This window comes from Hyperoodon ampullatus (genome assembly GCF_949752795.1).
Source record: "Hyperoodon ampullatus genome assembly, chromosome: 14".
NCBI lineage: Eukaryota > Metazoa > Chordata > Mammalia > Artiodactyla > Ziphiidae > Hyperoodon > Hyperoodon ampullatus.
In genome coordinates this window covers 41,116,342-41,129,769 of record NC_136927.1, presented here as the reverse complement: position 1 = coordinate 41,129,769, position 13,428 = coordinate 41,116,342, and the positions used below count along the sequence as shown (strand labels likewise).

At 47.8% G+C, this 13,428-nt stretch overlaps 1 protein-coding gene across 2 annotated transcripts in view; it reads right to left on the bottom strand.

Annotated features, from left to right (window-relative positions):
* Positions 1–11,512, bottom strand: part of HS3ST4 (heparan sulfate-glucosamine 3-sulfotransferase 4) — a gene marked incomplete at both ends in the record, with an annotated part of 404,262 nt that extends 392,750 nt beyond the window's left edge. The window contains 2 exons of one of the 2 annotated variants that reach the window (XM_079718539.1): positions 10,779–11,161; positions 11,249–11,512. In XM_079718539.1, coding sequence (XP_079574665.1) covers positions 10,779–11,161; positions 11,249–11,512 — 647 coding nt within the window. Of the gene's footprint in view, positions 1–10,778 lie in introns of both variants that reach the window. The other variant, XM_079718538.1, reaches the window with a different exon arrangement.
* Between the last annotated feature and the right edge of the window lie 1,916 nt (positions 11,513–13,428).

The window sequence follows — 13,428 nt, the reverse complement described above, 5'->3', positions numbered from 1 at the left end:
AGAGATGAAAAAACAAAGGCTCAAAGGCTAAATACTCTCTACGCACACAACACAAGGTAGACACAGAACTCAGACTCCAAATATTTAATTTCTGATTTTAGGTTCAGCTTTCTTTTCTAAATATCACAGAGCTCCAAGCAGGCAAACTGCCCTAAGATAAAGGCACTCAAGCAGTTTGACTCAAATTTCCTCAGCTCCGGGGACACCCAAACCTCCAACCCCCTGTAGAGGCTTTAACCTGGAGGCAGAAAGGTGTATCTGCACCTATAGTGAGCAACAAATCGAACACAGCCTCGATGTAATTGTTTGATTATTAAAAGGCAATAATGCCATTTTGATAATGCATTTAGAGAAACACCATCCAAACTACTCTTGGAGCATAACAGTCTGTCAGGAATCATCCAGGCTCTTCTAAAACTTTGGCGACTACAGCAACAAAGGCCAGGAACCAAAAACCACCTGTTACAATATGGAAAGACACCTGCTGTGTGACCCCGGGACCGTCACCTGCCTTTCTGAAGTCTCATTCTCTTTATTTGTAACACTGGGATAAGACAGTATCTACTTCACGAGGCTGCAGAGAAGAATAAATGGGATAACGTGGTATGCCGCTGGGACCTTTTGGGGAGACTGTCTAGCCCACACAGCTTGTTTGAGTGGGTTTCTCTTTCTTGTACCCAAAATAGTCTTGCAAAAATAGTACGTGAAAGAGCTGAGAACAATCCTTAGACAGAGTTCCCAAGGAATGTGAGTGTGTGATTTCTTTGCAGAAGCCTGGGGTTTTGAAAGAAAACAGCACAAAGAAGGTACCCCTTTCATTCAATAAGTCATTGATTCAGAATTAGTGATGAATAAGCCACCATTATGGATTGTCTAGCATGTGCCAAGTACTGCTTCTGGTTCAGAGCACTGGCAAGATGTGTGGGACAAGGCCCTGCTCCCCCATACTTACCTTCTGGGGAGGGAGAGGTAAGTCATTAGGATGATCTGGGAGAGTAATACATGCTCTGAAGAAAATAAAACAGTGTAACAAGCTCAGAAGTGGAAAAGGGTCTTTAAATTAGGTACTTAGTAAAGGTCTTGGGGGGGGAGCTGAAATGTGAGCCAAGATCTGAAGGACAGGTAATGAGATACCTGCAGTCTAGGGATCTGGGGACAGAGAATTCCCAGAAGAGGAAACAGAGATTTAAATGCCCTGAAGTGGGAATGAGCTTGGTCCCAGAACAGAAGGGGAGACACTTCCATGGTCTCTTTTGGGGGCAAAACCCCACAATAAGCCTGTCCTGTAGGTAGGCCATGCACACACAGGAAACCAAAACCTTCTAGCACAGAAATGCTGGCATTTATTATTCACCCCCAGGATGCTGGAAGACAACCCTTCCAGTGGAAAAGAGTTTGGGGACAAATCAAAGGAAATGCTGGGGACCTCCCTGGCAGTCCAGTGGTTAAGACTTCGCCTTCCGATGCAGGGGGTGCAGGTTCGATCCCTGGTCAGGGAGCGAAGATCCCACATGCCTCGTGGCCAAAAAACCAAAAACATAAAACAGAAGTAATATTGTATCAAATTCAATAAAGACTTTAAAAAAAATGGTCCGCATCAAAAAAAAATCTTCAAGAAAAAAAAGGAACTGCTGTATGTTTGGAGCCAAACACTTGGGTTTGAATCCCAACTCCACATCTTGAGCAAGTTCCTTGACCTCTCTGCGCCTCAGTTCCCTGACCTGTACACTGTGGGCAATCACAGTACCTATCTCACCAGGCTCTTGGGAAGACTGAATGAACCCACTGCTCGGGGCAGAAGCTGGCATATACAGTACGTGTCCACCACCACGATTCTTACCACCCTGCTACTGTGATTCTTTCAGGTCCAAATCTTAAATCTTCATCTCCCTGTTCCATTAAATAACCATCATTTGTCTGTGATTTGTTTTTTGCTTTGTAGCAACACGAGTGCACCTAAATTTACTAATTTACACCAATTCAACTGTTAATCCTCCCCTTGGCACGATCCTACCAGCCCTGAATTTGGGATGTAAAGCAGCCAGCACCCACCCTCCACGAGGAATTCTAACACTGTTTATGAATCTGAACAGGAGTGGTCATCTTACCATCCTCTCCTCAGTCAAATAAAATGTAGAAAGTAAGGGACTCCTACATTGGAAGTACAACTTTTTAGCCATGTTCATAGAGACAATATCTTCAGACCACTCTCAAACACACCTGACCTCAATGTAGTAGCAAAGATCTCCAGTTAAAAAGGGGAGGTGGGGAAGGAGAGGGGGAGGGAAAGCAGGAAGGGGGCGGGGAAGGAAAAAAAAGAAGTGTTATCCTAGAGAAAGAGCCTCTCTTTCCATTTACTGTTTTCTTCTCTGACACCCCGGAGTAAAGTATTAAAATTTTGTTCTTGCAAGTCCCTTGCAATTCTTGCTAAATTTATTCATAGTTATTTTGTCTCTTTGGTTGGTTCTATAAATAGGATATTTTCTCTCATTATATTTTCAAAATGCTTGGCACAGGCAGATAGGAAAACTATAGATTTTGCATAGTAATTTCCTCACATTAATAAATCCTGTTATTATTTCTAATAGATTCATGGGTTGGGGGGATTGCTTATCTTAGGTTTTCCAAAAAATGATGAAATTACTGGCAAATGGTGATAATTCTAACTTCCCCATTCTTATTCATTTTTGCATCTAACTGCATTATCTATTCATTCCTGAGCAATGGTAAATCATAGTGATGATAGTGGGCATTCTGGTCTTGTTCTGGATTTAATGGGAGTGTTTCTAGTGTTACACCATTAAATATAATGCTTGCTTTGGGTATGATCCGATTTTATTAGCAGACGTTCTAAAAATCAAAAATAAATATTTAGTTTTATCAGACGTTTTAGCATCCATAAAATAATCATAAGATTTTTCTCTAAATGAGAAGTGTTACAAGTCAATCACAGTATTTACTAGATTTCCCAAGATCAAACCATCCTTCCATTCCTAGAATAAATGGCACTTTGTCAAGACTTTAATTACCTTGTAATGTAATCACTTACATGTTCATTTCTCTGCTCTGTGAGTTCTTTCAGATCACAGGACATGACTGATTCATGTTTGACACATAATTGACATTAAATACGTGTTTAACGAATAAATAAATGAATAACTGAAATAACAGGTACATTTAACCTCTCCAAACTAACCATTTGTACCTCTTCCCAGCTTAAAATTGTCAAAGAGATCATATGCCTTCCCCAGAGTGGATCTTTATATGTTTAATGAATATATGGTTTTAACTGGTCCCTACTTCTTATATCAATAGAACCCCTGAACACCTCATTCGTTATGGGGAAACTACTCCCTATGGTTGTATTGGGAATAACCCTGCTTCCCTACTCCCACCATCGCCCCAAGCCAAAGGGGTGGCTACATCCCCCAGGCCTGATTAGAGTAACTACACAATGATTGCTTGAGGATGGACACCTGACCCAACCTGGGTCAACAGCATCTCCAGGAATTTCTCACAGAAGCTCTTAAGAAAAAATTTTTCCAAAAGAATTGATAAACAAAAAAAACGCTTGTGTAGGGTTGCTGCTTACCATCTTGCCTAAAATGTAGTGAGACAACCTATCTGAGAATGAAGCAAGGTATAGATAAACATGGCAAAGAATGGAAAGAGACAGAGACCTAGTGCCATTATTTGAGCCCCTGGATTCAGCTTTTCTTAAAGCCATTACCCCTTAGACTTCCTAAGTAATAAGCCAAAAATTACCTTTCTTGGTTTAGCTCCATTTCTATGACTTACAACCAAAAAATATGGCCTAATTCATGTGTTGCTTTGTTTTCCTCCATATATGCTTTATACATGCTTAAATAAAGGTTGAAAAAAAAGTTTTTTAAAGAAAGGCAATCCTGGGCTTCTCTGGTGGCGCAGTGGTTGAGAGTCCGCCTGCCAATGCAGGGGACACGGGCTCATGCCCCGGTCCGGGAAGATCCCACATGCCGCGGAGCGGCTGGGCCTGTGAGCCATGGCCGCTGAGCCTGCGCGTCCGGAGCCTGTGCTCCGCAACAGTGAGAGGCTTGCGTACCGCAAAAAAAAAAAAAAAAAATCCTAACTAGTGAGTGTTAAAAAAAAAAAAATCAACCGCCTGCTTTTAATTAATGGCAAGATATGCCGAAAGGCTCCCTCAGTGAATTATAATTTCAGATTGAAATTCCCAAGACAGTTATAGAGGAGCCTGTTAAACCGCAGAAACCAATGGAATCAAGGGATTACTTTAACAGGGCAGTGGTTCAACCAGTTTCAGAGATATCATCCATTATGCAAAACCAAAACCTTTAAAAACTTTCTACCGTGCAACCCTAGCAATCCCTCATTCACCTGAAGTCTGGAGGCCTCTCTCCTGACTCAATTTAAAAGTAAAAATGCTTGGTATGATCTACAAAAATAAAAATAAAAATAAATAAATCATGTCATGATGGCTAGAGAACTCCCCAGAAAAAGCTGCCAAATCTCAAATCTCAAGACAGGGAGTCTCATGGGGTCTTCCTGAACCATCCTGCATTCTCAAAAGCTTTCAGATCTGCAGGAAAACTGAAGGCAAGCATGCCCTTGGCATCCTAAATATCCGTGTACCTATCGGAGCAATCAGCATCAATTCCTACCATAGGCTCAAGAAAATGTCAGTGGGCCAGCCCAGAGAGCCTAGCCACTTCCCTACCCCATCCCCTTTATGGAGAATTCTGGTTGCACTTACCTCCTGCAATCAGACTCTTCCCCTTCAGCTCAAGTTACCATAGACCAAATTCTGGAATCTGGTTTTGATTATTCTCTGGAGAGCTACTTAAGAGCTGCTTCAGGGTTGGAAATCCCTCATTCAGGCATAATCTTGAAATAAAAGACTATATTCAAATGAAAAATGCATTACCGCATTCTCTTTAGGGCCTTCTGTACTGACAGGCAGGATAAAAGGAAAGAATGGAAGGAAAATGAAGAAGAAAACCAAGGGGGAAAAGGAAAAAATGGGAGTAAAAGAGAGAGGAAAGAAGGGAGAGAAAAATGTATTATGTCACAAACTGTGTAGGGCACTGTGAGTGTCATTTCACTTCATCCTCACATCATCCCTTCCAAGTAAAGACTACTGAGCCCATTCTGCAGATAAAGAAATTGAGGCTTGGTGATATTGAGTAATTCGCCCAAGGTCACACAATGAGGATGCAGTGGATTCAGGCTCAGAGATACAAATACATGCTCCAAAGTATGTCGCTACTACTTGACTAGCTTCCTCCTTCTTAAGAGTCTAATACAAGTGTTTGTTCTAGAGCCAAAATATTTCAGTGGTTGAATGGACCCTATGAAGACAACAGAGCCTCGTCATCTAAGTAATAGAGAAGGAAGGGAGGGAGGGAGGGAAGGAGGGAGGAAGAGGGAGGAAGATATTAAGGAACCTCACATCCAGTGGAACTAGTATGTGGCAAAGAAAAACCTAGAACCCTAGAAAACTCTCAGGTCTTACTCCGTCCATGGGACCAGAATCTATTTTGTAAGTGCAACTGACCTAAACGGATCAAATACAGATACTCCTGATTAAGGAGCGAACAACTGAGAATTTCCCCTCCTTCAAGAAAATGTTCACTGGGAACAAAAGGGAAATTTATTTGTGAATTGTCTTTTTCTGCTTATATCCAGTTTATATCCAGTTCCTGTTTATATCCAGTTTCCTTTGTTGCTGTTGCAACATATCTCAGAGGTACTTCCCCCATGCTGTTGCAAAATCAGTTAAGGGGGAAAATATCTAAACTAAAATAGCACAGGTAAGCCACAATTCTGGCAACTGCAGAGGGTGTGGGTATGCCAGGTACTTTCTGAAATGAGTTTAAACCAAAGGTCGCTAACCAGCAGCCAGTTGGCTGTATCCAGCCCACAGATGTGTTTTGCTTGTCCTGCAGTGCTGGCCCACACCATGCTTTTAAGAAATCTCTATCTGTTGCCAACATTAAAAACCAGGCCACTTCACACCAAAACCTGGATTTCCAGTTTCTTTTTCCAAGTGGAAGACCTGGTTCCCCTGATGCCACATTTGCACATGGAAAAAGGCAGCTGGAATATAGCAGTAGCTGCTCCTTTGGAAAGAACACCTGTGCCCCATTTTCTCCCTACCTAGTCTATTTCACTCATGTATATTGTCCACATGAGCCCTGAAGGCATCTGAGTTGGTGGCCCTTGGTTTAAAAGGTTAAGCAGATGTAGATTTCAAAGCGAATCATTATTAGACTTTTCCCAAAAACATCCCCAATAAGAGCCACCAGTCAATATTACAACAGCTGTGACAGAAGGTAAAGCATATGAGACCAAAACCCAATAGTTGGGTTCATTTGGATTTCTGCTCTAGGATACTCATTTTTTGTTTCGAAAATATATTCACTTTTAGTATTTCATTTATTCTTCCTAACAGCCTTGCAAGGAAGGAATTACTCTCAGATAAACTGAAGCCAAGTGATGTTACGTCAGTTATCCAACCCAGATCATCCGACAAGTAAGTTGCAAAGCCAGGTTTTGAACCCAGTTTTGCGCAGCTACAAACACTGTGCTTTTGGAATAATGAAAGAACACTCTGAAAAGCCATGAGGCTTGTTTCTACCTCAGAGCCTTTGCACTTGCTGTTCCCTCTGCTGAGAAACCTCTCCACCCAGGTCTTCACATGGGAGGATCTTACTCTTTCATGACACTTAGACCACCTCCACGGAGAGGTTTTTCCTCATCATTTGATTTAAAATAAGACATGCACACACACACACCAATTACTTTCTAGGCCGCTGCTACTCAAAGGGAGGTCCAGGAATCAGCAGCATCAGCATCACCTTGGAAATCAAAAATGCAGAATCTCAGGCCCCTTCCCCAACGTACGGACTCAGAATCTGCACATTAACACCACCACTCCCCACCCCCGCTCCCCATGTTTTGTGTGCATTCCAAGTTTAAAAAGCACTGCCCTACAGGAGTGCTGCCCGGTGGAAATAAATAAAACAGGAGTCACAAGTGTAAATTTTAATTTTCTAGTAGCCACATTGCAAGAGTAAAGCAGAAAGGCTTGTTTGTTTGCTGTCTCCCCTTCTCCCACTCCCACCCCCACTAATATGTCAGTCCCAAGAGAACAGGTGCTTCACCTGTCTTGTTCACCCCTTTACCCCCAGCACCTAAAACAGTACACTGCGCACATATTAAGTATCATTAAATGTCTGCTGAATGAAAGAAGGAAGGAAAAGACCTTGCTAGCACTCTATATACCAGCATTTGGGACAGATGTGGCTTCAAATGTCAGCTCAACCACTGGCCAGCTGAGCAACCTCGAGCGAGTTGTTTTACCCGCTGGGAGCCAACTGTAAAGCAGAAATGCTGTTCTTTTGCTCACAGCCTCATCATGCCGCCCAGATGTGATAACACGTCTATAAAACGCAAACCACCACGATAATAGGTGTTCAATACATGCCAGTGTCTTATGCTGCCCTCTTTCTTTCTCTCTCTGGACACCACGTCCGAATGATGCTGTGGACCACTCTCTCCTCTGGGTAGCATAAGCATGACTACTGAACGCCAGCTATTTCCCTCCAGCCAACAGGATGTGTGTAGTAACTGCTGGCAGTGAAGACAACTTGAAACCATGGAAGGTCACTTCCCGTCACCCTACAGCTGAGCGGTTTCCAAAGCAAAGTGGTCACAGTCACCGTACAGTCTGTATTCCACGAGGGAGACCACAGCTCAAGTCATTTCCGTCACTTTAATGAGTTCTGCCATGGCAGCCACTTGGCCTGCCATAAGGTCCCAACCCCTTAGAGGAGTTTAAGGTCTCTGCCCAGTGTGCGTTAGCTCCTATTGAAAGGCGTATTGTGGCTTTGCCCTTTTAATTTTTCGAGGGGGGGATGGATGGAGAGTTTAATCTACCCCCACTTATTAATCACTGGCCTGTGTCAACCCACCAAGTGAGGCTTGCTGTTCCACAGCTTTAACACACCCTAATCCATCAGTCTATCTTGTTCTGCAAATCTGATGCATATGTTCTAATCACAAATGTGTTTTTAAATCACATTAGATTAACAGCATAGGCAAAAGCAAAACCCGGATTTAGACATAACCAGAGTGACACCAAAGAAATAAAACTGGGGCTGCTTAGTTGAATATGAGGAAACCCTTGCCAGCTCTGCAGAGAGCAGCCCCAATTTCTTCTTTCTCTCCCTCTCATGGAAATCAAAACAACCATGATCACCTGCAGAATCAGTAGGCTACTGGGAAGCGCATTGAAATGAAAAAGAAAAACAAAACAAATAATGGGAAGAGGGGATCAAAACCTTTAATTAACCTGTGAATCTCTATCAGGCAAATAGTAGAGTAAGATTCCAGATAAGGTACAGGGCATATGGGCAGGAAATGTAACCACTTAAGTACAGATGCCACCATTTAAAAGATTGGGACCAGGGAACCAGGAGAAAGGGTTTCTGTTACCGGTTTGAATCAATGCCAGTGCTTCCTTTCTACGATATAGTGAGGATGCAGTCCCCTCTTCCTACATGGGAGAGGGAGAGAAGAGCCTGAAGAGATGCAGCCAACGGAAATCCCCAAAATGCCCTCAAAAGACTGCTGTCCCTGCTAAGGCTAGAGGGCTATCCTAGGATCCAAAGGGTTTCTGGGAGTCATCTCAACAGCCAGGTTTCGGTGGAAAATGATTCCTCTACGTTAGATAGATTCTCCTCCAGCAACTCCAATCAGCACCCCTAAGCATAATAAAGATCTACCATGCGTGTGATGCTGGGGCAGGAGATCAGGGATACAGAGATATCACATGGTCCTCTTAAGTGAGGATCAAGGGAACCCAGTTCCATCTACATCTCTGAGTCCTATGGGGCACTGAGCCCCAAATACCACAAGTGATGGCTGAGGGTACCACAGATCTTCAACAGCCATGTCCTGACAGCGAGGCAGTTTACATACCTCCTTTTCCCAGCCACAGTATAAAAGAACGTAAGAAAACCTGGCATCTTTTATCTTTTCATTCAGAAAATGCTCCACACCCTACGATGGGACTTCCTGACATGCAGTCCGCCACACACCCTTCATCAACTTTATTTTAACTCATCCAAATAAAACACCCCCTTCTCCATTTCCAACTGCGGTAAAGCAACCCAAACACGTGTTGGAGAGATTTGATCTTTATGCCTCCCTCTCCCCCAAAGGGCATTTGACACTTCTCACAAGATACAGGGCTTTAAAATTAGAATTGGAAAAAGCCATAGTTATACCCTCTTAGGGCCACGGCTGCCTCACAGCAGAAACCAGAACATTCCTCCAATCAACAGTTAAACAACTGAAACCTTCCCAGACATACCTTTTTTTAAAAAAAATTATAATTGCAAACTGGAAGCCATGGCTTGTGATGTTATAAATACTGATTTTCCAGTTAAATTAGGCATTTGCTGTTTTTTATTTTGATAGGAAGGGGCTGTTTGAAGCCTCCTAAAATATTGCAATTAGTTCTCTCTGTTGAAACAGAAAAGACATGAACAGACGTATTTAATGTTTAATGTGCTGGAATGTTCATCCCTAAGTGTACTTCTCTCAAGCTTTGAAAGCATAAGGCATATTTTTAAAACGGAAAGAAATCAATCACAATACACACATTTATCATATATTTCCAAAGTTAAGTTATTTCTAAAACTTTCCGAGGCTGTAATTTAAACTTAGAAAGCACATCTCTTCAACAAGAAGGCGACTTGTCAGGAAGCAATCCTTATTTTACCTATTGGCTCTGTTAAGATGATAACATCACTTTAACTGACAAAGCCTGTGTTTCTGGTTGACAATTGCAATTAATTACTGAGATACAACCGAGATGGGGCCAGCCATCCAGATCTGTTTTCCAGAGAAATTAAAAAACAAGAGGAAAGGAGGAGGCGGGGGTACGACGCTGGCTTATTAATTTATTTTACCCACACTTAACTTACTACTCCTCTCTTCTCCCTTTCCCTCAACGCTGGCAGACGGTGGAAAAGGAGGGAGATGAACAAACAACTCACTAGACACAAGCTCCAATCTGTTGCAACGGAGGTTAGAAAGGGCACGGGTGCAGGGCATGAAAACTCTTAGGGCACCAACTGTCATGTAGGCACGGATACTTCTGATGCAAAATCAACCCAGTGTTCATGCAGCCCAAGAGGGATAGAAAGTTCTGGAGATGGGGCACATCCTGAGTTTTTACTAGAAAGCCCAAACTCGCCAGCATCATCTTTTTAACTGTTCCCTGTTCATTTTGCTCTTAACTGAAAACACTGGATTCCAGCCACGCAAATGCGTTTGAGGGCGATTTTGAGAGATTCCAGGGGATCCCAAAGCCCTCTGGTCAATCTAGCTGTCCTGTCCATTCCTCAGCGTCCCCAGCCCAGAAGCGCACCGCCCCGCAAGAGCCTGGGTTAGGAAACACCCCGGGGGCACGAGGCCTGGGGATTCCCAGGCTTGGAACTAGGCAGATTCGGAAAGCAGCTCCCTGGACGAGGAGCCTGAGGCAGGCAGAGCAGGGAGACCCCTCTCTCCTCGCCCTGCAATAAAGTGATCCCTGGCTAGCCTCCAGCCCTCTCCGCCGCTCCCCCAGAGCAGCCCCGCCAGGGTGCGCAGAGCCCGCGCGGGGTTAAGACCTCTCGGGACACTGCCCGGATCCCCAAGGGCCAGGGGAGCGGCAGCTTCCCGTGCTGGTCTCCCCTACGCGCCTATCCCATCCGCCGAGCTCGGGGTCCTACCTGTACCATTCCAGGCCCTTTTCATAGTTCCTGTCGAAGAAGTGCGGCTCCACGCCCACCGCCCGCACGTCCGGGTGCACTCGGATCGCCTCCAGCAGCGCGCGGGTCCCTCCTTTCTTGACCCCGATGATAAGCGCCTGTGGCAGCTTCTTCTCCCCGTAGTCGGGGGTGCTGACGGCGCCGCCCCTCACGCTGCTCCCGTTGGCCGCCCTCCGGCCTGCGAGCTCCTCGTCGGTGGTGCTGGACTCCTGCGCTTCCCTCTCCAGCAGCGCGCTCTGCGCCGTGACCATCTCTCCAGAGGCCAGCGGGGTCCGGAGCCAGGAGTCCCGGGCGCCCCCGCCGCCGCTCGCCAGCCCCCAGCCGTCGGCCCCGGGGGCGGCAGGCTGCTCGGGGGGCTCGGGCGGCTCCCCGCGGCTCGCGCTGTCCGGCGGCGGCGGCGCGGGCGGCTGCGAGGGGGCGCCGAGGCGCACGGCGGGAGGCGGCAGAGAGGGTGGCGGCGGGCTAGGCTGGGGCTCGGCGGCGGCGGCCGGCGGCTCCTGCAGCGCCAGGGGGAATTGCAGGGAGCCCGAGCCGCCCAGGAGGCTGTAGCACAGGTAGGTGACGGACAGGGACAAGGTGCACATGAAAAGCAGCTTGCGCGCCGGCGGGCCCTTAACCGAGGCGCCGGGCGGCGGCGGCGCGGCGAGAGGTGGAGGCGGAGGCGGAGGCGGAGGAGGTGCGGACCACTGGGCCATCGCGGCTCCCGGCTCGCGGCGGCGGCGGCGGCGGCGGCGGCCCCCGGCGCTGCCCGGACATGGTTTCAGCCGCCGCCCCCGCCGCCGCCGCCGCCGCCGCTGCCCAGCCGCCCCGGCTGCATGAAGCGACGCCGCTGCGCCCCCGGCCCTGGCCGCTGTCCCGCTGCGCCGGGGGGAAACCCGGCCGCATGGCACCCCTCCCCGCTCTCCTCGCGGCGTCCGGGGGGCCCCCCACCACCCCCCTCAGCCTCTGGCAAGGGGCCCGAGGGGGGCGCGCGGACCCGCCGGCTGCACCTTCTCCGTCTGCAGCGCCCCAGCTTCCCCCGCTCCGCCGCGGCTCCCGCTCCAGCTTCTGCCGCCGCCGCCGCGCGCTGTTGCAGCCCCGAGTTCCTTCCCCGCTGCTAACTTTCTGTCGGGAGAGAAGAGAGGCGCCGAAGGGAGGCGGAGGGGGCCGGGCGCGCGCCCCGCGCCGCCGAGTGAAGGGGGAGTGCGCCTCGTGCGCGCCTGCGGAGGGGGCCGCGGGAGCGGAGGCGTGCGCTAGGGCTGGGGCACCTGGGGAAGCGGAGATCGTACCCCCCGCCCCCCGGCTCGGCACGCACTCGCTGGAGGTGTTCCCCGCCGCATCCCGCGTGCTTCCCCTCTCCTGGGAGCTTGGGACGCCTCGTTCTGCATCCCTCTCTCAGTACTTTTAAGGACGTAGAGCCGGACGCCCGCCGCCGGTGCCGCTCACCGAGCTCTCGCTGTCCCCTTTCCCCCTGGGACTCCAGGCAAACTCGGCCCATCCCTGACGCGCCCTTCTCTAACCCTGGATATCCTCCTGCCTTTGGTCCAGGAGTGGTTTCTGCTCCATAACAGCTCTCTCATTCCAACTTCCGTCTTTCCAGCCTCCCCATCTTATCTTGAAGCTCCTGACGGGTTGAGCTTGGACACAAATCCCCAGGTTTCCCCACCCACAGAGATTTTGCCTCTGTCCCGCCACCGGGGGACTGCGCTTTCTGCTCCGAAAAATGAGGCTGTCCCTTTCTCTACACCCTTAACCAGAGGTACACCTGCGGCCCTTGGGGGCGTTGCCGCGAAAGGAGTTAGATTTCCCTGGACTGAAACCGACTGAGACCGTCATCGCTCTAAACATCTAAGAAGCTGAGACAAGTTGCGTTGCAGGGTGTCTGTGCATCGCTTCATTGATTTTTTTTTTTAAGTGCATTCTTTTCAGCGAGATTTCCATCCCTCACCTCCCTCTCCTGGGGAGGTAATGGCAAACATCAGAAGGATTTGGGAGGTTCAAAACTAGAGTCTTGCTTCTTGGAAGTGGGGAAATTGGGAGTCTGCAACGGGAGGGAGAGGCAGAGCAATCAACTCTGCTTGCTGGGGACGGGGGCTGCCCCCGCACACACCCAGGGCCAGTATCGCCCAGAGGCTGGCTCGCTGAGTCCCATTTACCCCATTTACCCTGCCAGCCACAGCTGGGTGCCTGGCGGGTCTGTCTGTTTTCACAGATGTGTTTGGCATCTCCGGTTTTGTTTGATCACATAATAGAAACAACAGCTGAAAGAAAAAGTATATAATGTCTAAATATTAACTAGATACCTAGTGCCAAAGAGGGGAAGCAAATGTTAATCAAATAAGACGAAGAACACGGACTTTTCCCTGAGTGAACAAAAGCTCACTGCTGCTCTCAGCTGGACACGAGTTTCCTTCGCTGCAGCTTTAGTTCAGATAAAGATTATTCCTTTATATTTTTTACGGTCCACTGGAGACCTCTGAAATGCAGAGTCTGGTGTCCTGTAAATCATTCCGTGTAACTAGAGATGCTTTTTTCAAACACCACACGACTGCATTACTGTAATGTTAATGGGAAGGGGCCAACTAGAGCTGGGAGAAACCACAAGCTTGGCCCATCTCTCTTCCCACTCCAA